This window comes from Centruroides sculpturatus, unplaced genomic scaffold, assembly GCF_000671375.1.
Source record: "Centruroides sculpturatus isolate CEXI.00-Female unplaced genomic scaffold, Cexi_2.0 scaffold1482, whole genome shotgun sequence".
NCBI lineage: Eukaryota > Metazoa > Arthropoda > Arachnida > Scorpiones > Buthidae > Centruroides > Centruroides sculpturatus.
The window spans coordinates 101,421-127,022 of record NW_019386004.1 but is presented as its reverse complement, the minus strand read 5'-3'; the positions used below and the strand labels follow the sequence as shown (position 1 = coordinate 127,022).

The 25,602-nt window shown below is 28.0% G+C and overlaps 1 protein-coding gene across 1 annotated transcript in view; it reads right to left on the bottom strand.

Moving 5' to 3' along the window:
• Positions 1-25,602, bottom strand: part of LOC111613067 (metabotropic glutamate receptor 7-like) — a 124,069-nt gene that overhangs the window by 43,309 nt on the left and 55,158 nt on the right. Inside the window, exon 3 of the mRNA XM_023354369.1 lies at positions 8,223-8,355. Within this exon, the coding sequence (XP_023210137.1) occupies positions 8,223-8,355 (133 nt within the window). The remainder of the gene's footprint in view (positions 1-8,222; positions 8,356-25,602) is intronic.

Sequence of the window (25,602 nt, the reverse complement as noted above, 5' to 3'; positions counted from 1 at the left end):
ATAGCCATTCCAAACACTCACAATGTACAAAACACATGCACTGAAAAAATTAGCAAGTAGACAGAACTCGCCCAGAAAATAAGGCATCTGTGGAGAAAGGATAGGGTGCTTATTGTACCTGTTATTTTCTCCCGTACAGGTGTGATACCACGCACACTACACAAAAGCCTGGGAACATTACAATTGAATAGAAATACATACATCACACTACAGAAGGCCACTATATTGAATGCATGCCATATTGTTAGGAAATTCCTGAATACAGACACTGACACACTTATTTAATTTTAGTTTTGTTTTGGTTGCTATGCCTTGACTCTAGTCCTGCATAGTACACAGCCACCGGTGTCAACCGAGTATAATTATCCCACTAAACACAATAATAATAATAATAACGCACTTATTTCTTAATTTAGTTTATTCTCACTTTTAAGATTAGATTTAAATTTACGCAACATTTCCTTGAATGAACACTATGAGTACTTGAGCACTGTCTTCCTTTAGCAATTAGACTTTTGTGAATGACAGCAGAGTTTCCGAAAACATTGTCAGAAGAAATTTTCCTCTACTTCTTGAAGCTTGGCTATCGTCACTCATTGGCTTCCTTGAAATATCGCATAATTTCTAGGAAAGTGGTAAAAGTCGTTCGACATTAACTCAGTACCCTCACATTACCGCATTACCAAGCTGATCTATTTGCTAAGATATTGTAGGAAAAAATAAAGAAATCATAAATTGTTTCCGGTGGCAACTTACAATAGAAATTCTGACTTTGTATGATAATTTTTTCAACACTGGCTTCTGTTTTAAATATTCTTGGTCATGTATAAAACAGACACAGACGTATAGGCAATTCGTGGCACTTTATTGGATATTACTGTATAGTTAGATGCATTAAATTTTAGACAGTAAAAAGATGTATCTTCCATTTGTTTTGTAGGGGGAATAAATATACAGGTTACAAAAAGAAAGGTCAAGAAATTGCTATAACACGAAGTATAGTTTTTATAGTTATAATATGACAACTTACTATAGAATTTATCATCATCGTTTACTATAACTATTTTACAACTTTCACTAATTTTAAACTGTAGAATTATTAACTCTACAAAACAAATAAAACACACCAACATCTTTTTACTGTCTAAAATGTAATGCATATAATTGTACGATACAGTACATTGTGAACAACATCGACTTGGGTGCATTTCGGGATTTTTATCTCGTCCTCAGCTAACTATATATACTATCTCTAAAGTTCTACAAATCACAAATAGCACTTATAGGACATCTCAGTATAAGGAATATTTTACAACTTATCATAAATGTCTTATATGGTTTCCTCGGTTATTCATAATGTGTCCTCCTCGTGCTTTTCCACATCCGTAGAACCAGTGTCGCTTCAACTATTCTTTTCTTCTAGCATTTTTTTTAAGAATTATTTATAAAGTAGAACACTGTCTATAATTTAATCTTGGTCATGTACTGTACCGTACTGTACAATAGGTACTTAATACTAGATACACTAATATTATGGTGCTTAATATACTTAAATATACTTGGTTAACGAAAGAAAATATCACTTACAATGAATTCGTTACAAGTCATAAAAATGCTTCTTAATGTCACAAGAAGAAAGACTTTAACGCAAGTAGTTAATAAGTATAAAGGCGATATTACGAAAAGAACTTATTACACTAAATTATCAGAGAAAATTTATGACAAAATAATAGATGTTAATATTGATAATGGAATAAATTTTATGCATTTAATTTAAAAGTTAAGAGTTTAATAATCAATACAATGGCAGACAAGAAATTGCTAAAAACATAACTAAAGGAACTCACATTAAAATCTTGACACTTTGTATTTAATTAAGTAGCATTACTTAAAGTAAACTACTAAAATTTTATTTTAGTTTTATTTAGATAAGAAAACAAATTTCTTATCTAAATAGAAACGTCAATTACGACAAATAGGGTTTTAAAAATGAGTAATTAAAAATTTTAAATATAAGATAAATATTACATTTCCAATGCTAACGTATAGAAAGAGTTCTTTTTTAATTTAAAAAATAATTCAAAAGTTTAAAAGGTTTATCTAGTTTTTGTTTTTAATCAATTTCTTATCTTTTCAATTGTAGTTCTGAGAACAGAATTGGAATTACTCGAAAACATTAAAATCCTTAAAAATAAAATTCTTGAATGAAAAGTTTATTTAGTTTACTTTTGTTAAGTGAATTAATTTTGTGCATGCAAAACACTCCTTTTAAGGGACTTCATTCACATCGAAACAGATATATTTAGATTTAAGAAAAATAATGTAGAGGATTAATTTTCTTTTAATTTAAAAGTGATCAATACCTCAAGTGTTGTTTAGCTTTACAAATTAAAGTTTTAGCGTAATAGATCAAAATAATTATACTTAAAAACACCAATTTAATTTAATTTAGAATAATTAAGAAAATCAAATAAATAATCTTTTCATTTAGATTTTATAAGTGAACTACCGAAATTAATATGAAATCAGTTAAGTTGTATTCATTTAGATGATAGAATACACATTTTAAAAAAGTATTTTTGGCATGTCATGAATTATTAAAATATTGTAACTATAAATTAATAACATTAACAACATGAATATTTAAAATAAAAAATTAAATCATTTAAGATGTTTAATTCCAAACAAAGCACTACAAATGAACACACAAAGCATAAGTTTGCCACTCGAATTACCTTGTATAGAGTTGATTATATTATTGATCAACTATATTATATAGATAATTCTGATATTTTTTACACGAAATTTAAGGTTATAATAATCAGTTTTTATTTTTTGTTTTCTCTTAGAAAATGAAGATAATTTGGCATATTATTAAAACATGTAATTACTTCATGTATTGGCTATATATATATATATAACTTATATAATTTCTAATAGAAAAGTTTGAGATACTTGTTACACTAAAAACTCTTTACAAAATTATTTAGTTGTAATATTATATATATATTCGTAATGATAAAGCAACAGTATCTCTGATTAGAGACAGAAAACAAGTAATAATGCATATAATTGTCAGAAATTCGGATTATTTGATTGATCCTCTCACTATTATAATTTCTCAGAAAAGTAATTATCTAACATAATGTAATTCGTACCTTCGCCATTTAGTTGTTAATGTAATGGTTTTCGTTTCCAATCAGCAGTGAAATAGTTGTACATTATTTTTTAAATATCTTTCATTCGTTCAAAGTATGTGAATCAAAAATTTCATTAGAGTAAATTATAAAGGTTTATTTTATGTTGAAGTGTTTTTCAAAAAGATATGTTATATTTTTTACACCTGTATTATTTATTGTTAACAGACATTTCTATCTGATTTATTATTTATTAATTAATACACGATATTCTTACTCTTATTTAATGTTTTTATTTATTATGCTGTTATTTCATTTTTTAGTAAGGAACTATTTGTTGTATCGGGAATAGTAATCTCTTGTCTACACTGCATTACTTATAACTGATGTAAAATACATAAAGATATAAAATGAATTCACCTGTCTAAAGCCTTAGATTTTAAAGAAAAAAGTAGTATTTAAAGAGTTTCACATCAAGTTATATACAGGATGTTCCGCAAGGAAGAGATAATATTTTTATGGCGTGTTGTAGAGATTCAAAAATGTTTTATATACCTAACCCTTAAAATGTATTGTTTCAGCGCTTGAAGGAGTTAAAGTTCAGACAAGCTACCCTACTGCTAAGCGCTGCGAAAAAGCCTCAAATATTTTGCCCTTTCTCTTCTGTGCTGTATTAAAGTGCCAAGAAATTAAAGCAAACCTTACGTTTTTGCAAAAACGTAAGAAGATGAGATAAAAAACTGAAGGATAGCGAAATTTAGGCTATTCCGTAACGCTTACCAATGCACGAAATGCATGAGAAACAAGCGCATTTCAGCTACAGCAAGACCAAAACGTTTTGAGATTTGGTATACCAAAATAAAGCTAACTTTTCATGTTAATTTATTTAATGTTGCTTTTTACCCTTTAGAGTCAAATATTCTTTGTACGTTATGCTAAATCTTCTTAAAATAGATTCTCTGCCGTTATTCTTGCGCTTGCGAGAGAGAGAGACAGAGGAAAATTTACTTATTTATTGCCATGGAGTTACAACGGGATTTAAACAGGATCTCGTTTGAATGAATTTATTTATTTTACTGTAAACATCTCAGTGAAACTAATGCACCATATGCGCATACTCGTGCAATGGTGGAAAGATTTCTTTTATGCCTGGATATATTTACTTTTATAGGAAACTGGAATGGTAGGATTCAGTCTTGGTAGAATTTTACCAGTTATGATTTTGTCTGGTAGAATATTACCAAGTCTTTCCGAGAGGACCGTGATTGGGGATTGTTAAGTCAGTGACCAACCTAAGACGGGTTGATAAGTGTAGTGGACTGGAAGTTAGTAAGACGTGATTTAATTTATAAAGTTGGAAGAATAAAGAATTTTATCCAAAGACTTTCTGTATCAAAAGACTTTCATCACAAAGATATTTAATAATTTAAAAATAATTTAAAAATACATTTCCTGTATAACACAGAATGTCTAGTCAGGCAATCAAATAAGAACATTCATCAAATCTAAATCCTAATGAAAAAATCAAAGTTTATGCATTACAGATTATGTAAAAATGATATCAAATAATAAAACGATATTTGATTTTCTTCGTTATGGCGAAAAGAAATAAACAAATAAAAGATTTTTATTATAGATTGAGCAAAAAAAATTGTTTTGAAACTAAATTGGAATAGAGAAAAGGTTACTATTTTCTGGTGACAGTTTTCACATGAGAATATTCTCTTTATCCTCAGAAAACCACATAAGAAGTAAATTGAAAGATTTTTATCCTTTTTAAAACTTTAATTGATTCTCAGTTTTCGAAACCACCTAGGAAGAATCGAATGGAGAAAAATATATAATGAATAGAAAAGAAAGTTTTAATAGGAAAAAAAAATCTAATATAAATTATTACACGGTACAATTGTCTGTATAATATAAACTTGGCATAATTAGAGTTTATTAAAATATTTCTAAAGTTAATTAAAATTTAGTTTTAAAGACTATCGATTTCTAGAAGTTGATAAAACATGATTATTGATTTAGAAGTTAGTAAAACATGATGAAAAATTATATTAGAATTAAAAATTTTATTTTTTTCAATTGATTTAGAAATATATCCGAATAAATTATATGAATTTTTTTATTTCGGTTTGTACAGTACGTAAAAGTTTACATTACATCTCTTCTTTTCCTACAGATTTCTATTTTTATAAAATCAGCTTTATCATTATTACAGTTTCAACGGACATACAGAAAATTACAGTAAAAAATTCGTTATTTCGAATATTAATATTTCAAACTTAAAACTTCAATATAACAACAACAATCGTAATAAATTTATTACGATTCTTAATTTATTATTATGAATCTTTAAAAATCATAAAAAAAACAGTTTAATTATAGAAGGAATAGAAAAATGAATGTAGAAAGATGAAATAAATAAAACTACAGAACATACAACTGTAGTTAAGTTATAAGAGATCCATTGCATGTATTAACAAGAAATTTTCTGAAAGCTTAATTAAAATTTATATTTATTAATAGAACAAACGTCAATTATCTTTCTTTTGAAGCTTATCTGAATTGCTTTTGAAATAATATAAAAATAAAATATATTTATGTATATATTAATGAGGATAATATGGATCATCTACTTACATAGGACTTGATTTGAAGGAACTATCTTGTTTCGTGATCGAATTGAGTAAGAAATAAGCCTGGTTTGCATATAAGTTATAAGAATTTGATGGTCAATGTTAAATTTATCTTTGTTACATAAATATAAAAAAAAGCGCATTTATAATTGATAGATCTCATTAACTTTAAATGTATAAACATACTAAAAGTGCACTGTAATTATTTCATTTTAAATATGGAAACACCATTTCATATAATAATAATAGAAATCTTAGTTATCATTTAAGTTTACCGTGAAAATTTCTGAAAAGACTTTTATTATTCGCAAACTAGCAGATGAGCCCGGCGCTGCCTGGGCAAAAAATAACAGCAACAAAGATTACGATTATTAGATTATTTCGTACTTCTAACCCTTATATTACATTATATTATAATATTTTATTTATAAAACTACGAAGATTTATCATATCGAGTGACCAATCTAACACATTTTAAATATTGTTTAAATTGTGTATAGTATAAGAATAAAGAATTCTAGTGTAATCAGCCAACCAATAAAATTTCGCAAAATACGAACCAAATATTTAAACTCAACACTCTCGAAAGCCACTTAAATCATATTTTGTGCAGGTTAGTAACCTGATATTATGTAATTTTTCTATTCGAATGCCAATACCCGTGGGTCCGATAGGAAGAAGAGGTTGAAGTTAATTCGACCAAAAGTAATAATTGTTCTCCTCCCGGGAGAGAAATTGGTCAACGACTGCTACTTAATACTGTACTGGTCTACTATTAATTAATATTTGAAAAGTGATCCGTGTTGGAAAGGTTGTGATGGCCCTGCACGTGATGAAAGTTGCTAACCTTACATCCGAAAGACTTGATGATATAAGAATTGTTAAAAGAGAAAAAGTAAAGCTCAGCAAGTAATGGAAACTTCTGAACTACTGGTAGTTTCATAAGAATAGTTGATGCAGATTTCACAGTAAGTCTCAACATGTGAGTAAAGGTCACATTATACAGAGTATAACTACAGGAAATTTTGAATGAAACAATGTCGCTTTGATAACAAATAGGAAAAATAAACATTGGCACAGAAAAAGACTTCAAGCTTTACTTTGTGGCTTAAGATCGTTGCACTTATATTAATTTGGCTGAACGTTAAAACATCTTTCAGTAGTATCAGTAGGAAGTTTGGGCAATGGTTTATGAGTTAGTAAGGAGAGATAAAATCAGGGGAAGAGAGGGATGTCCAGGTTTCCTGATAGTTAAGCATGTCTTCGTAAATATCGCGTTTATAAAAAATTATTAAAATTAGTTCGGTTTATTTGGATATGACAACGCGACACCTGAGCGATCTGCCTAGGAGGATGCATCCCGGAAAGACTTATATAAAGCTGGCCCCAATTTAAGTGTTACTAACGCGAAGAAAACCCAGAAAACTCCACGTGTGCAGTCCATTGGCCATTCATTACCGGGTGGCCATGTATTACCATGACCGATTACCGGGTGATCAGTGATTTTGTTCACTTGGTTACTTAAGGGCATTTATTGGGCTGCAATTTGAAAGAATTGTAGACCTATAAATTCCCACTGTCGTCCGCCCGTCTCTGACCTTTCTTAATCTTCAGAACGGAGTTATAGATGAAAGTCGAGACCAGACATGGAAATCGTAAGAGAAATGGACCTGATTACCTATATATGAACTTCTCACTGTAAGTCACGTTATTTCAATACAAAAATTTTCCCCGGAACGGAGTTAGATATATAACTGGCACGACTCTATTGCTACCAGGAAAAGTATGATTTACAGGGTCAAAACACTACTACACTCTACGTAGAAAGTGCTATTTGCTACCTGTCGCAGTAATGGCGTAATGGCGCATCTATTTCATGTTATATCATTGTCAAAGTAATTCGGTGAATATAGTATATATTTTTTAAAATTATATCATTTTTTGTAAGAATTATATTTAGTTCATTATTTTGTTAACTTTTTTGCCAATAGATGGCGCTACGTGTAACTCAGAAAATTGAATGTAAATAAAAATTAATTGATTTATAGAAATTCAATCGGTATTTTCAGGTGGAATGTACCACATGATCTAAGTTAAAAGTATTTGAACGTAACTACTGAGTTTCATAGCAATTGGCCAAACAGCCTAGGAGTGTATAGCGAATAAACAAACAAACATTCTCATTTATATAAATTGTTTATCAATATGTTGTGATTCTCTGTCGTTTGATGGCAAAAATCTTCAAAATTACACATATTAACAGAAAATTGAAAAGTATATATTATATTAAGATAGATATATTTATTAAAAACGGTTTTAAAAAATTTTAAATAAATTAAAATTAATGATTTTCCATAAATATTTAATAACAGTTAATATTTCAGATATTTCAGATGATATCACAATAGTTTAAGTTTAAGAATATATAAATTATCCAAAATCAAACCTGCAGTTGTCTTCATCAACAAAAACTACAACTCCTCTTGCTTTTGGTTTTGAACTCAAATGTTCAATAATTTTATCAAAATCTTCAGGTTTTGTATTTCGAGTAATTTTCTCCGATACTGCTATGCATATTCCTACAAGAAATTATATTATGATTAATACATTTTTAAGAAAAATTCCATTTTGTATTTATAATTTTGACTTCTAATATTAAATTTTATTTCCAGTTTGTAAAATTCCTTTAAAAGTTTTCCAAACTAATCCCAGTCTAATATATATTCGTAATAAAATTAATACTACTAACAAATATCAAAAATTCAATATCAAAAGTAGAATTAAAAATAAAAAAGAACCCTAATTACAATATTCAATATTCATCTGAAATTACTTTCATCTAGAACAGCGTTTCTCAAAGTGGGCGATAATGCCCCCTTGTGGGCGCTGGAGGCTTTCAGGGGGGCAGTAGAAGGCTCAAAGAGAATTGGGGGGCGTTAAGGAAATATAGAGGGGCGACGGCAGACAAATTCTATATATAAAAATTCGACGGAATATATATAAAATGTTGACATTTTATATATTTTTTATTTTTTATTGAAGGTCACAACTTGAATATTTCTAACACATTGACTTTTATTTTAGCTCAGCGTTTCTCAAAGTAAGCAATAACGCCCCCTTCTGGCGCGATGAATAGATCTATGATAGAGGCAGGGTATTGAACGGTGACCAAAGGCAAAATTGGGGCTGATAAGAGGAAACATTGCGTTTAATGGTTTCCAGATGATGAGAACAATGTACAGTAAGGGCACAAAGTGTGAGATTCATAGAAAAGTTTTCCTAAGAATATTTCCAATCCTTTTCTCACACAAGAGAAAATGGGTTAGGGGGCGTTGGGTATAACTTTATGGAACAAAGTTATACCCAACTTGGTGGATCGAAAAAGTTTGAGAATCACTGATCTAGAATATTAATAAAATTTTAAAATTATACTAAAACATATTTTGTGTAGACTATGATAAGTTCATAAGTATTTATATTTCTAACCATTAACGAGCAATTATTTATTGTGACATCATCACAATGCCGGGCTACAACTTTTTATTATAATTTTTTAATTTATTTAATTTAAAATACATAATCTCCACCTCAAATTAGTATTGTCTTGCCCCTGTACAGTACATAATGCATTCCCTGTTAGCAACAATCATGCAGTCATTTATCTAAATCCTTTCAGGGGAAAATGCTTCAATTGATATAACGTAACTTCCAGTTTGCATCGGAAATTCGTATATAGCGAATCCGGGCCTCCATGCCTAAGCTTTCCATATCTGGTCTTGATTTTCATCTATGTAACTCCGTTCTCGAGATTAAGGAAGGATAACAGACAGATGACAATGGGAATTTATAGGTCTACAATTTTTTCAAATTGCAGCCTAATTAATAAATTTAAACCGCGTAGAATAAACTACATCTTATTGTATTCCTGGCACAAATTCCCTATACAATTATTTTCCAGTATGTTATAACATAACACGGGTAAGTATTGTAACCGTCTCATATTTGACCCGCCGCAAATCTCTGAACTCAAAAATCGAAAAAACGGAAAAGTTTATTGTGTGTTGACATCTATTTCGTTTAACATCTTAGAAGGGGGTAAATATAAACGAAATTTGGCATGGTAACTTCTATATAAAAGGCATTGATGCTACTATGAAACTCAAGGGATGGAGAGATAGAGGGGATTCATATATCATATTTCGAATGAGGTCGAACTTAATAAAAATTTTCCTCGTTATTGGCATTTACAATACTTTTAGAAACTTGTCATTAATCAAGTTTAACTGTTTTTTTAAATAATTAATAATATGACTGTTATTTTTTAAAGAACATAACAGATGGTGCTACGAACAATTTTAACTTTGAGCTAATGTCATAGTATTTTTTTAAACTTATAATTAAAAAATCTCCATTTAAAAACAATATTTAATTCAACAGAATTACTCCTATTACGCTTTTTTATTACTTAAATTGTATATTGTAGTATAATTGAAAATTATCGGATTTCCTAATGATCCTCTTAACCTGCTGTTTGAATGCCGGAAAGTCAGCTTTTTCCATTATAAATGACAATTTTCCTAATTAAGTTATTCTCTTTTCTTATGATAATTTGCATCAAAAACGACATTTGTGTTTATAAATGTATTTTTAGAAATTTATTGTTATCATTCAATACAGGAATTTAAAATAAAAAGTTTTAAGAGTTAATAATAATTTAATAACCAGAACATTAAATAACATTAAATTAATATAAATAGCAATTAAAAATTAATTATTGCTTTTATGATTTATTTAATACATTAAAGGAGTAATAAATAATTTTAATGATGATCTGTTATAATTTAACAATTTTTATTTTAAAAAGTTTTTAATACTGTATAAATATGAAAATTGTCCTAATCTAGAAAATATAAAAAGTGGATCTCGCTTTGTAAATTAATAATTGAAAAGAAAAACTAATATACGCGGTGTCCCAAATTCGTTTTAGGGATCAATAACTTCATGTTATGCAATTACTGGGAAAGCAAATTTAGCAAAGGGAATGTCTATAGCTAAGTCGAAGTAGAATCTATAGTATTTATACCTAATTGTCTCGAATTAATTTTCAAGATCTACCAATCTTTAATCTTTTAACTGTTGAAGCTTGCAAAATATCCAAATTACAGACCGAAATATTAAAAAAAAATGATAAATCTCTCGTTTACAAATTTATAAATGAAAACTGCCGAGTAAGACATTATATTTGTTCTTCGACATAAACATGAAATTTGTCAAGAGCTGATTTATAGTGAAATATAATTACTGTATATAAATCTAAAATATGTTTTAAATAGAAAAATATCGTAATCATAAACCATGTGAGAAAAGCATCATTTATTTGAAAATTATTATTAATATTATGTAATAATAATAGTATTATCTTAGATTTTATTCATTTTATTTTTCGGCTGTTATATAACGGAGGGAAAGTTTGGCCATCTGTCAAAAAATAATCTCAAGATTTTTACATTTTCGAAATTGGGAGACCTTGAAATGTCGAGAAATGCAAAAGAGTTGGGGATTTTTTCTGTGTGTACGGATGTTAGGTGTGTATGTGTATGGGGAACTGCATGATTTTTTCATCTATTTTAAAGCTTAGTAACTCCTGTGCCTTTTGTCGTAAATTTCTTAAATTTTTTCAGGGAGGTTTGTGTATTAGAGAAATGCTTTTAGAAATTTTCTGGAAAATCACACCATAGGTTCGGGAGATATTAAAAGGTGGAAACATATCTCAAAAAAACTTCCAAGTTGTGAAAGGTTTTTTTTTACTCATACAAATTTTTAGTACCAAAAATAAATATATCTGTTTCGAATTTTTTTTAGAAATCATCCCAATATTAATGTTTTTCGACATTTTCTTTTGTAACTTTAGATAAAAATAAATTAATTGAGTTATAAAATTTTCAGATTAAAAATGAATAAAACAGTTTTATGAAATTGATATTTTCCCAACCCCTGCGTTGTGAAAATATCAATTTCATAAAACTATATCTAGGTAGTTCCAGATAAAAATATCAAAAAACAATTTTTTAATTAAATTCTTTGAGATAAATATTTTTTTATGTTATCGAAATTACACCAAAAGAAATTTATATGTCGAAGAAGTCAAATAGTTAAATGATCCCCGTTTTACGAGTTAATCATTTGTATTAGTAAGACTTAAATGTAATGGTAGCGATTATTAGAAATGAAAAGAAATGAATGCAAAAAAGTCCAGCAATAATTTCTATTAAATATAAGTTTTACTATAGCAATAGATCGAGCGAAGAATACTTAATTTAAGTATTATTTTAAATTATATATTATATAAGTATTATATATTTTATCTCTTATATCTATTATACATATATGTTAATTATAATTAAAAATTTTTTTCAATATTGAATAAATTTGTTATGCGAATTGATAGGTGTATATATACAAGAAGACTTCCTTTCTATTATTAAACAATGTTTATTTTAATTAAAAAAATTGAGAGAAAACTATTCCCTAATTAATAACATACTTTATAAGTATTATTTTTCTATTAAAAGTTTTAAATATTTTATAAATCAGTTTAAAATTTTAATAGAAAAATAATTATTATAGAGGCGTTATTTAATAGCATTTGCTCAATATTGTATATTCGAAAATATAATTTAATACTAATGTTTTCCCATCAACGGCTATATAAAAATAAAGGCGATAAAGTAATTATATCTCTGGCTTTTAAAAATTGTAATAATGTTTTTGAGTTAAATTAACATTAGATAAATGAGATGGTAAAACTTAATTTAGTTCCAGAATGATAATCACATATTCAATTTATTAGATTCAAAGTAAAATTAATGAAAATAAAATTGCTAGACACTTCATATCTTCATTAATATCTTTAGTTTATGGAACTAATTTTATTTTAATATGAGATTAAGATATTACACGAATATGAATAAAAATACGAATATAAATTTTAATTTATATACTGAGAATATTAGCTTGGTGTTTTGTAAACACAGTAAAAACATGTCTAAACGGAACCTGAGTAAAACAGAAATATGTTGGATGGAAAAATTCTATTCCCGTTTATACAGATTTTACTGCATTTTTAAATTCAAAATTGTTTGCATAAATTTAAAAAATGACGAAAATAAAAAGAAGAAGATATACTTTATAGACTTGCTTACTTCCTTTCAAAACCTTCAAATCGGATATTTCTAGAATAAATAAAATTGTATTTTTAAAAGCGATTTCACTTTTAATTAAATGACTTCACGAAGAAGTTTCGAAATTAATACTAATTTAAAATTTTAAAGTTAATTTTAAACGATAGCAGGAAATTAATAAATGAATAACACGAGAACATTAAAAATTGTTATTTATGCGATTAAGAGAAAGCAATAAATACAAGAATTAGAAGCAAGTTAAGTCTTTTGTTCTTAAGCTGAAGAAATAATTATATATTTGTTATTTATAAGGAAAAATAAATCTGAGAAGGGAGAATATACTGGAAAAATATTATACAGTGTGGATGGAAATCTTATAGAAGAAGACTTCGCTGTACAGAATGTAGGATTAAGATGCATTTTAAAAATTTAAATTTATTTTTATATAAAATAAATATCATAATGTAAGTTTGTAAACTAAACTATTTTGAAGTTAGTCAACTAATTTTTTGGAATATTTTATTAACGTTACGAAAATCTATTTATAAGATGCGGAACCACTTTTATATAGTTTTAAAGTTAAATACATTTTAAATAAATTATAATATAGTGTCATCATTAAAGGTGAAGACTAATATTGAATTATTAATTAATTTACTTTATTAATATATTTTTTCAAGACGTATGAAATTAATTACAGCGTAATTATTTACATAGCCTCTAGTTATCATAATAATCACAGTTTTATTTATAAATGAATAATAAAGTGTTCGCATAAACTCTTCTTAGGAATGAAATTATTATTATATTTTCATAAATAGTAATCGTGAAACTATCTATTATTGTGAGAAATTCCAGTGTAAAGTGGATAAATTCACTCAGATTATTAAAAACATTAAAGTACATTTATTGATAATAAAAATAAACATATAGGCTATTATCAAGTTGAAAGGAGAATGAACAATATAAAAATATCATGTTAGAAAATTTAAAGTTGCAGAGAAATAAATGCCATTAAATCAGCCTCTGTTAGAGAGATTGGGGGCATTTATTTTTGTATAATATTGTCAAATATAATATTAAATTTTATCATAAATCATTAAATTAGATTTTTTTAATTGTAAAAATTTATTCACAAGTGCACTTTAGGAATATAATTTGGATATCAACTTGATAAATTGTGGCTATGTAATTCGCGCTCATACAGCATGTACTGTACAAATAATTTCATTTTTGTATTTTGAATCATCGTGTTACATTCCGAAAGTGGCCTCTGTATTTTACTTCATGAACGTCTCGCTTTTTTTCCACTATATTAACAAAATTGTTAAGAGTTTAGCAATAAAACGAGGTACACTTTGGCGTCATTGCCCAACGATTTCAAACAAGTCGGCTGTCATGTTTATAGCTTCAGTGAATTATAATTAAAATGTATAAAGATTTTTTTGTAAATTATCTTTTCAATGGCTAGATGGCCAAAAGGAGTTAAGACGTCAGCCTATCGCTTATTAACTATAGGAAGATAATGTTTAAAAAATAAAAATTATATAATATTTGCACAACGAAATAAAAGTTTTATAAAATTCAGCATTAATTTAAAATTTCCCTAAAATGTTGCTTAAATTGTTTCTAGAGAAACTTACTTTTACGTATCATTTGAACGCGAATTGTTATCGGTTTCATCTGTTTGTTTTCCTTTGATAATGAAATAAATTTCGTCATTTCGTCTGACACCACGAAAATAAATAAATATTATTGGGCTACAATTTGAAAAAAATTGTAGACTTATAAATTTTCACTGTCCGTCTGTCTGTCCTTCCTTAATCTGGAGAACGAAATTAGATAGATGAAAGACGAGAAAAGATATGGGGCAGGAGGCCTGACTAACTATATAAAATCTTTATATTATTTCAATTCAAAAATTTTCTCTGAAAGGAGTTAGATAGATGACCGGCACGACTCTATTGTTAAAGGAAAAGTATGTTGTTTAGAGGCAAGACACTTCTAATTTAAGGCGGAGAGTATATATTTTAAATTAAATTAATAAAAAATATAATTAAAACTTGCAGCTCAGCATTGTAACGATGTCACGATAAATAATTGCTCGTTTCTTATTTGACTCTTTTAGAGAGATAATTTCAAAGAGAAGATAGTCTTTACATTTGTTCTATAAGACTGTTGAAAATCAAATTATTTGACGGTAATAGTCTTATGGAGAGTATATAAATCATTAAGACTAGTTTATTCAAGGATTGCAGCAAATAATTAAATCATATTATTTTATTCATCTTTCAATGAATATTACATTGGCATTTGCTTTTTTCGATATGCCAAAAGTAGTCAATTGTGTTTAGAATTTCGTACCAAATTAATGCACATTATTTTTGAAATATTGCTTAGTTTAACTGTTATGTATAAAGAAAATTATCATTTATGCAGTTAACTGATATCAAAAATCAGTTCCTCAAAAGAATATTAGAACAATAATTTTAATATTCTTATTATAATAATTTTATTATTAATATTAATAATAAAATGTCACCAAAGCAAATTTTGTTGTATTTGGAGTGCCAAATAACTCTCTAGACAGCGTTGAATAAGGGTAGTTTAATTATGATTATCTCACTGTACACAGAATTACAATATAAAATGAGAGAATACTTGATTATAAATTACGTTAGCTTGAAAAATTTTTAGATTTATAATTATACAATTCAAGTTTTGAAATATGATCACAAAAATATGTTAAATAAAGCAGTTATGCTGTTATAACGTCTAATTTGCCTAGTCAAATTGCTTTTCCAATTAGAAATTTAATATCATTATCTATTCGTATACAAAAAATAAAAAAAGATCAAATTGTGACGTAGTTATAGATCCGAAAACAATAATGCATTATGCCTGTTTAATGCTTTCCTTCCATACCCATAAAGTGTTTGAGAATTACTGCACAAGCCAAAACGTTATTGCTTTACAATAATTTTTTTATCTTACCATAAAAACATTTCAAATAATAAATCAAAATGTAAGATATTTAAAGAAATAAGCCAATCATTTGAAAAAAATTAAAAGTAAATAAATATTCGAACCGAAACCATAAATATTCTTACATCAGATCATTAGTCAATTTTCCAATACTTCTAATGTTTAGTAAATGAAAATTTTCTAAAAATAAGCCTTATTTATTTTATTATTAATCACTATTTATTATATTAAGAAGTTATTATTCTAATGAACGTTAATGTAAGTGTATATTTTTCTTACAGTAATGATTATATTTCTTTTCATTGGAAATTTTATCAAAATGAACAATGTCTATCTAAAATAAAAATGGTTACTAAAGTTTCTCTGAGACGTCAATTATAAATGCTTCGAAAGCGTGGAATTTTGCCAAATTTGCTAAAGTAATAAATTAAACATGAAAGAAAATAAAAGCTATAAAAGATACTACCAGAAATCAGAGTTCTTTTTATAATGCTCTGGCGTAACAACAATATTCTAATAAAGAACACAAGAACAAAACAGATTCAAAAGGCATTAGTATAATAAAAGATGAAGAAGAGTCGACTAAACATTGCAAAGTAACATGAGGAAACATTCCTGATAAAAGTATAAAATTAGAGTTGGCATTTAATTTTCAGAGAAAAATCTACAGACCACATAAATTCGAATCTTCTGTTTTAAATACTGAAGTAAAAATTGGATCTACAAATTGTGTAGGCAGATTTGAAGATCGATTAGCAATTTATTTTTGTAACACATAATAATAAAACAATGTATTATTTACGATAAACCGCTAGCGAAAGTAGAACCAAAATTAGGGTGCCCGAATTATAACGTGAAAATTTACATTCACCACTTTAGCACTGTGGATGTAGACGATAGCGGTGTAGATAATTGGATTGGAATTGAAAGATTGGCGGAAAAATGTCAAGTAATCTGTCAAGCGGGATTCCTCCCAGAAGGACATCTTTCAAGAGGACTTTCTATGAGAAACAGGTTTCTATTTATGTGTTACGTAAAGAAAAACGAAAAACTTCAAGTAACTGGCGCGTTGAAGTGCAAAGCCACGATCCACCAGTGTTTAATAGTTTCATCTTCTTAGCCACTGGTGGGCACACGCTTTAGATAAAAATTAAGCTTTTATATATTATATATACGTGTCTACAAGTGACTTTGTCATATTCAAATGTTTGCCTGTAGGGGAAGGTGGGGTAAGATGAGAACGTTAAGGTTTGAAAAGTCATAAGATGGCAACCACTTTAATGAGAACAATAATTTTTTTATTCTCTGTAACTATAACGTTTGGTAATATATAATACAAAATTTAATTTTCGAGAAACGTTTCTAAAAACAAGAACATTTAATATTTTAAAATTATATGTAAATGCACCATCTTGCCCCACCCATGGGGTAAGATGGAGATATTATTTTTATATACAAGAAAGACAAATTAAAATAGTTAAACTGTCGTTTTCTTCAATATTGGCACAAGAATAGTGTGCCCATTTATCACAACGGCTACATTTAGCCCAACTCTCTGCAGATACAGAGTATAACCCTCCACAATAGAGGCATTCTGTGTCGTTTGTCTTTTGTTTCTTGTTAGGCCTACCCTTGCTGAAGGGGCCTGTTTGTCGTCTCTGCAGCAATAAAGTCTGCCTCCGAAAATACTTCTGGATTCATAGGCCATATTCATGGTAAACCTGGGGCTAGACGGGGTACCCCATCTTGCCCCCAACGTACACTTTTTATACTGACTGCAAACACACATAAACTTCATTTCAAAACTAAACAATTACAGTCTTAAAGGTTACTTCGAATACCATAATATCTTCATATAAAAGGTAATGTAAAAGTTCACAATGATACTTACTTTGTAGAAACTTTTTAGCAGGCATAAAATTAAATGAAGTATTGTTGAAACATAAAAAACGTATCTTACTTCCAAACAAAGAGAGCGGTTTGGGCGTTCTCTAGCTCCATGATCCCTTTCGAGGTAGACATTTAGTTCCCAAAATAACAGCTAGATAAAAGAACATTAACCACAAATAAACAGATGACCCCATCTTACCCCATGACCCCATCTTGCACCACCTTCCCCTACTTATTAGATTTTTTTCATTTATTTATTTAAAGGATTTAAAAAGCAAAAGGAAGCTCGGACACGTAGAAACCTCCGTGGTGATGCTACTATGAAAATTACATTTATTTAAATATTTATTTGTTATGCTGTCCTAATGCACGTTTTACTTTGTCCTTTACGTAAAATCTGAATGGAAAATTAGATTCAAATATAATTAATTTCTATATTTAAGTTTATATCCTGTAAAATAATTTGAATAAGTAGTCAAATATAATTGATTATATATATATAACACTTCACGTCTCATTCAAGTATTTATTTACATAATTTCTCATATCAATATTACCTCAAACTGTTATCATTATACTCCTTCTCATAACCATTATTACGATTGAAATTTAACGGCAGTTTTGTTTTCTGGTAAAAACAAAACTGGCGAAAGTATATTCGAAAATACCACAAATACAATGACAATAAAAACATTAAATAAATTAAATATTACGATAATTAAAATTGGAAAAAGATTTGTATTATAAATCGTATATTGTATAATACAAATTTGTTTCTCATTTTAATTGTTTAACTGTGTTTTTGATATAAAATATAACTAAATGTGCATTACAGATCAAGAAATTTCATGTATTATCTGTAATATAAATTAGAAAATCTTTAGAATTAACTAGATGATCATACTGTATCGTTTTTCTTATTATTAAGAGATTTAGGTATTATCCGATCCAGGTTCCTACGATTTTTCTTGTGCAATTCAGCTCGTTTCCTTCCTTAATCCATGCTAGTCGATTCCGTTTGATTGAAATAATTCCAACTATAATAAGCAAACTTCTAATTCCTTCAAGCACCGGTGCCTTACATAAAAAGTCTAAACCAATTTAATTTCTTTCAAAGAAAAATTTTATTTAAAAAAGTCGAGTTTCTTTATAATCTGATTTCAATTTAAAGTAATGAAATGCCCCCAAAAAACAACAGCTTATATCAAGACACTGCAACTTTGAATTCAAATTTCATTCTCTTCTAATTCAGAAAGAATTCTGAAACTGAAGATATACTTGAGTCGAACGACAATGCATTTTAATGATGTTTAGCAAGTGGCCACAACTACGCCATTTCCTCACTCCAAAACCCGATAAACATGACCAAATGTAGAATTTAATCATGATGTGTGCGTGAATGCACTGCAATGATGTACTGTACAGTATATGGTACAATGGCTCCAGATCATTCTACATAAATTTTCTTAAAACAAAAAAATTATAAATAATCAGTTTTGAAAATTCCGTCGTAACAACTACAAAATGTCTGACAAAATTAGCCTTTTTTTAAAGTAAAAATGAACAATACATTTTGTTTAACTTCAACTTTATAAGGAATAAACTTCAATACATTCTTTAGAATCTATATTTAAAATTCCATATTTTCATGCAGCACATCATCTATTGCGGAGAGAAAACAAATCATGGAACCGGTATATTGATAACTGATCCGTAAATAATTACGTACCACGAATAAACACAGTAATTGTTATAAGTGGCACAAAAGCATCACTTCTAAGAGTTTACTCAGCTTTTATAGAGAAGCTGTCTACTTTATATTAACAGACTTTCAGTATAAATTATATGATTTACATTGTACAAATATGTAGATGAAGATGCTTTATTAGAATATAAGAAAGTCTAACGTCAACAGTAACCATTATTACAATGAGAAAAATATGCATGCTTATAAATACGCTTCTCTAAATAACCCAATCACAGACTACATTATCTAATTTGGGGGGTGAAAGGGGATGAATTGTGAAGAAACTTTTATTCTAATTTAATATTTCTTCTAAACTTATGGATTTTACTCGATTGTCTTCCTGGCGTTTTAATTAATTAATTTGATTGAATTCAGTTATTTATCGTTACCAAATAATATTGGCATCGTTAACAAATAATACACAACTGCCACTGACGATGAACATGGAAAATGGCCGTTGTTTAGAGGTTATCGTCCTTGGAAGGTGTTCATTATTGTACATTATTATCTAAAATATGTTATTTTTCTATATCTAAACACAGTAAAGTATTTCGCCTTAAACAAATGGAGTCTATTAAATCAAAAATCAGGCATATTTTCTATGATTTATCATAAAAAATTGATTCGGTTTAACCAGTTATGACTTTAAAACCGATAAGTACTCATTGTTGAAAAATTTGATACATTATATTCCTTAATATAATAATTAATGTACAATAAAACTATTGTCATAATTCATATTTTATTTCAACAGAAAATTCAGTGCTTATTTGTTATATATAGGCTTCATTAAGTACAAAAACTACACATACTCGTATGTATTTCGAATGGAATTCTGAACAATTGAATGGATTCATTTTAAAATGTTGAAAACATTAAAATTCCGGCGTTATATCAATAGTTAGAAAAATGACGGTTAAGCATCGATTAAATTTTATTCAGAAATATATATTTCTAATACTCGTATTTTAAACCTCTAAAATTAAAAATATAGGCCTTTAATAATTTAATACTTTTCATATCATTACTTTTAAAAGTAAGGAAATGAAAATTATATTTACGTATTACAATAAAAATTTATAAAACAGTTTATTGTAAACATTTTGTTTACGTATTTTAACCCAATGTACGATTCATGGGTCAATGTTTTACAAGACAAAGATTGAATCGCATCTTCCATCAAATCTTTACGGCACATCTCACAATACCAAAATGTCTTCTGTGCTATTTTCGTTTGTTGTTTACAACTACGAAATTCAGAATCCATCTTAGATTTTTTGCCGACTTTTTCCAGTTCTGAGTTATAAGAACTGTCAATGACAAGAATTGCCTTCTGTGTCCCGACTCCACCTATCTTTCTTATTTTTGTTTATAATACATTCTGATGTTTTTCTTAAAGAAAATATTTTCTTTTCAGAAAGAGAAACGACTAGACTTTTTATTTGTTTAGGATTGATTAAGAATACATTATGTTTCAACGAAATTTTAATTATTTTCCTTTGAAATCATTCCAGATATTTCCATTATTGAAAACTGTAAATAGATACCATTATAGCTAGTGGTTACCACAAGATATTTTACTGTTTTCATAGATACAATCGCAGACTTATTTGGATGCTAAGAGTGAAATTAGAAGCAAAGATTCTTTAAAGAATGTAAAACATATGTAGGCTTATATAAATTCCCCTCATAATAAAATAGGCGTCTTTCCTAAGCATAACATTTCATTTCCTGTAATTTTTTTTCCGCTGTGTCATGATTCGGACTTTTGTTCTAAACAAAGAAACAAACCACAAAAGCCGTTTTCTTTCTTTAAACTCAGCATCAAAGTATCATTGAATCTTTTATTACGTTTGTAGTCCGCGATGGTGAAACAGGTGATCCACAGGCAGATCTAAATTATTAAAAATTAAAACTTTGTTCAATGGTGATTCACTTCTAGTAGTTTACTTCAAATTTAATTAATTATGTTTCCATATATATATTAAAAGCATGTAATAGCCACGTAAGTGGCATAGTATGTTCCAAACATCGGCAATACTCATATGGGTTTTAAAAAATTAGGCCTACATAACTTATTGGTCTGCAGAATTTTTTCAGACATTCTACCGGTCCTTGGGCTTAAAAACGGTTGAGAAACGCTGTTTTATTCCGTTTTTTTTTTCTAGAATAAGTTGTTCAAATAGCCACGTAATGATAGTTTCAGTGGAACTCTCAGGTATACGAGACTGAGGTAGAATGAATCCTAGTAAATTCTCATGAAAAATTCTAATTAATAATTCTTTCAAAACTACCAAAAATTAAGCACATAGATTGTAATTTAACATATAAAAAACATGTCCTGGGACAGAACGAACACTAATACTTTTATTATTTTGAAAACGAACAATGTAATTTTATCATTGATTTTTATTTTATTTTGCTTTATATAAATATAAATATTATTTTCCAAAATTTATCAAAATTAGTTGTCTTGCAAGTGGAACACTTGCTCGAAAAACATTTAAAACATTAAGTAAAAGATATTTTTTAAAATATTTTTTTAAAATTAACGGAACAATTCACAAGTGAGAATAGCAGTTTTATTGTCACTATCCACTCCAGGAATAAATTATGGGCCCATTTGAGGCAGTTGTGGCAAACGATCCATCCTTGAATAGATTTGCACAGACACAAAGGTTACGTTTGAATGTTGTTGTTACTCTATGTTAGAAACTGAAGTATTTTAATATCAGTACATATATTAACCTACAGTTCAAAGTGTAATGTTTAAAAAACAATACCAGTGCGTATAAACACTTAATATAAATTTGTTTGACTTATCGTGAGAATAAAAATCAAAAAAATTATAACATCTTGCTAGAAAAAGGATTTTGTTGCCAACTTACAGTAAGGTTGACAGTGTAGGTTTGCTGAAGAGTCTGTTATAGAGTTCTTGAAGTTCTAGCTAGTTGTACCATACACTGATAAAAAAATATGGCGAGTTCCGCCGTTGCTTTGGTTTCCCATTCTTAGGCTAAAATATTATGATATTGAACATTTCAAACATTTAAATAATAATTAATAATTTAAGGATTAAGTTTTTATAATATATACACATAATCCTTGAATTATTATTATATATATATAATATTATTATATTTATGTAATATGTATACCTAAACCTCGATAAGTCTTGTAAATCGAGACTAACATTTATATGGAAAACAGAGAAGCAGATTTTAAGGTTCCATTTTTATTGACTGTTATAGAAGAAAGGAAAATTAAATTTAATTGAAGAATATCTTCTTTGTTTGTTGATTAAGAAATCATTTTCTCTTTTCTTTTAGTTGAAAATCTTGTGTCTCTTCTGTAACTTCTTTAATCCCAAGTTTCTTTTTTTTTTTTTAATTAGTTTACCTAAGACGAAGACGTCGATAGGCTTATCTAGACACTGTTATCAAACACTATTTTTTATTTCTATATACCTTCTTTTTTATAAATTTCGTGATATCAAGTTAAGTTTAATGCACACGGTATAAAGTCGTGACGTAGTACAAAATGAAGAATCACATCTCTTTGTATAAGTTGAAAGTAGCGATAATACGATTGCAAAGTGATTATAAGTAGAATAAGCCTAAATATTAATTTTATCAATAAAAATATTGAATTTTTAACATAAAATACTAAAATTAAATGCTGAAGAATATTTTAAACATCTTTTTAATTCGAAACTATAGTGTAAAAGGAAATTTTATCGCATTTTACCGACCGTATTAAACCAAAATCTTGTATTCAAGTTATTATATAAGTGGAGAGTTGTGTATATTTTTGTACTGCTTAGCAATGAATTTTTCTTTAATCTTAAAGCATGCGAGTATTGACCTTAATAAATGCATATTATATAACTTTTTGAAATATTGTGCATAATTTAAGAAAGAGAAAAGTGAATAATTATTATTTGTCTCACATAATTGTCTATTATTACGAAATGTTTGTAATAAAAATATAAAATGTAATAGGTATACTTAATATTATATGATGCCAAACTATCATTTTATGTATTAGGGATTACATTATATGTAAATCTGTTTACCGGTAATCGGTTAAAAAATATATACCGATAAATTTGATATTCTTTTTTAGTGATAAATTCGGTAAAAACAGATAAACATGTAATAATTTTTGAAGCCAAATATCTACAGTAGAGCGTCGATTTTCCGAATCAATTGGGGACTGGGATTGTCCGGATAACTGATTTACGTACGAAAAAATAGTTTAACGTATCCGATGTCGAAATTTTTATCCGTTGCGTGTCGCTTCGCGTTGAATTTTCGTCGATGTTAAGTCTAACAAAGACTATTGTATCGTTAAAAATTATTTCTTATTTTGTACAAACAAAATAAATATATTGAAAAATATAAAAATAATAAAAAATTATACTTCAGATGCTAATTTAGTATCAAAAACGTAAAATATTCGAGTAGCCCAAGACATAGCCAAAGATTGAAGCGCCACAGCACGGGCGAAAATTTAAGTTTGCCGACTGGAATTCTTTCGGATGATTGACGTTTGGGATGATTGACTTTCGGAAAATCGACGATCTACTGTATTTGTATATATCAATGATTCTCAAAGTGGAAGTTACCGCCCTTTAAGAATGGTAGAAGACTCAAAATGAGCTAGAAGTTAAGGGATTGTAGGAGTGTTGGAAGACAAGGGGACAAAAGTTAATTCATTTTTAAACGATACATAGATAAGTAATATAGGCACTAAACGGAAGCAGTAGTCCAAAAAGTTTGAGAAACACTGGTTTACAATTTTACATATATTTACATTTTTATATTTATAAACGGAAGCGTCAAATGTTTTTTACTTAAACTGTAAACGTACTTAACATCATTTATCTTTTAAATTATTACTTTACATATCTTTTCAAGTTTTAAAACATATCGCAGCACTACGCTGGACAGATTGGCAGTTTGTTTCTTTACTTGTAACACAATCAATGTTGCCAATTTAGTTTTTTTCCTTGGCAGAATATAGCTTTTTTGATGTTCGGTCTAGCAAGAAGAATTTTCCCGATTAGCTGGAATTTTATCCTTTTCTTTCTTATTACCAAGCGGAAAATTTTTAGTAGACGTCAAAATAATTTTTTTTTTCATTTCTTTCTCGGAAAATCTCAATAATGGCATTTCTAATCATTGGACTGGCAACAATGCTTATAAAAAGGCATTGGCAACGTTGCTGCAGGTGTGTCTTTAAAATCTATGGTATGCTTATATGAACGAAACACTAGTTTTAATCTTGTTGAGTTGTTTTTTAAAAAACTACTTTTATAATTTTATAATGATTCTGCGTGTTGCCGAATTCATGATTGTAATATACCATTTTTTCTGATCTTGTCTTCAGTTATTTTTAATTTTTAATTTGAGAATTTCCATAATAAACATCACAAGTTGTAACACATGTACAGCATATTACTGCTAATGTAACATCTCAATTAATTGAGCTGTTTAAATCGTTTTTATTATCATTAGCTCTAAAATAATAAATATAGGCTACTTACTTTTTAAAACAGAATTATTTACTACAATAGTAGTTAAATTTCATAATAGTNACAGTACATAATGCATTCCCTGTTAGCAACAATCATGCAGTCATTTATCTAAATCCTTTCAGGGGAAAATGCTTCAATTGATATAACGTAACTTCCAGTTTGCATCGGAAATTCGTATATAGCGAATCCGGGCCTCCATGCCTAAGCTTTCCATATCTGGTCTTGATTTTCATCTATGTAACTCCGTTCTCGAGATTAAGGAAGGATAACAGACAGATGACAATGGGAATTTATAGGTCTACAATTTTTTCAAATTGCAGCCTAATTAATAAATTTAAACCGCGTAGAATAAACTACATCTTATTGTATTCCTGGCACAAATTCCCTATACAATTATTTTCCAGTATGTTATAACATAACACGGGTAAGTATTGTAACCGTCTCATATTTGACCCGCCGCAAATCTCTGAACTCAAAAATCGAA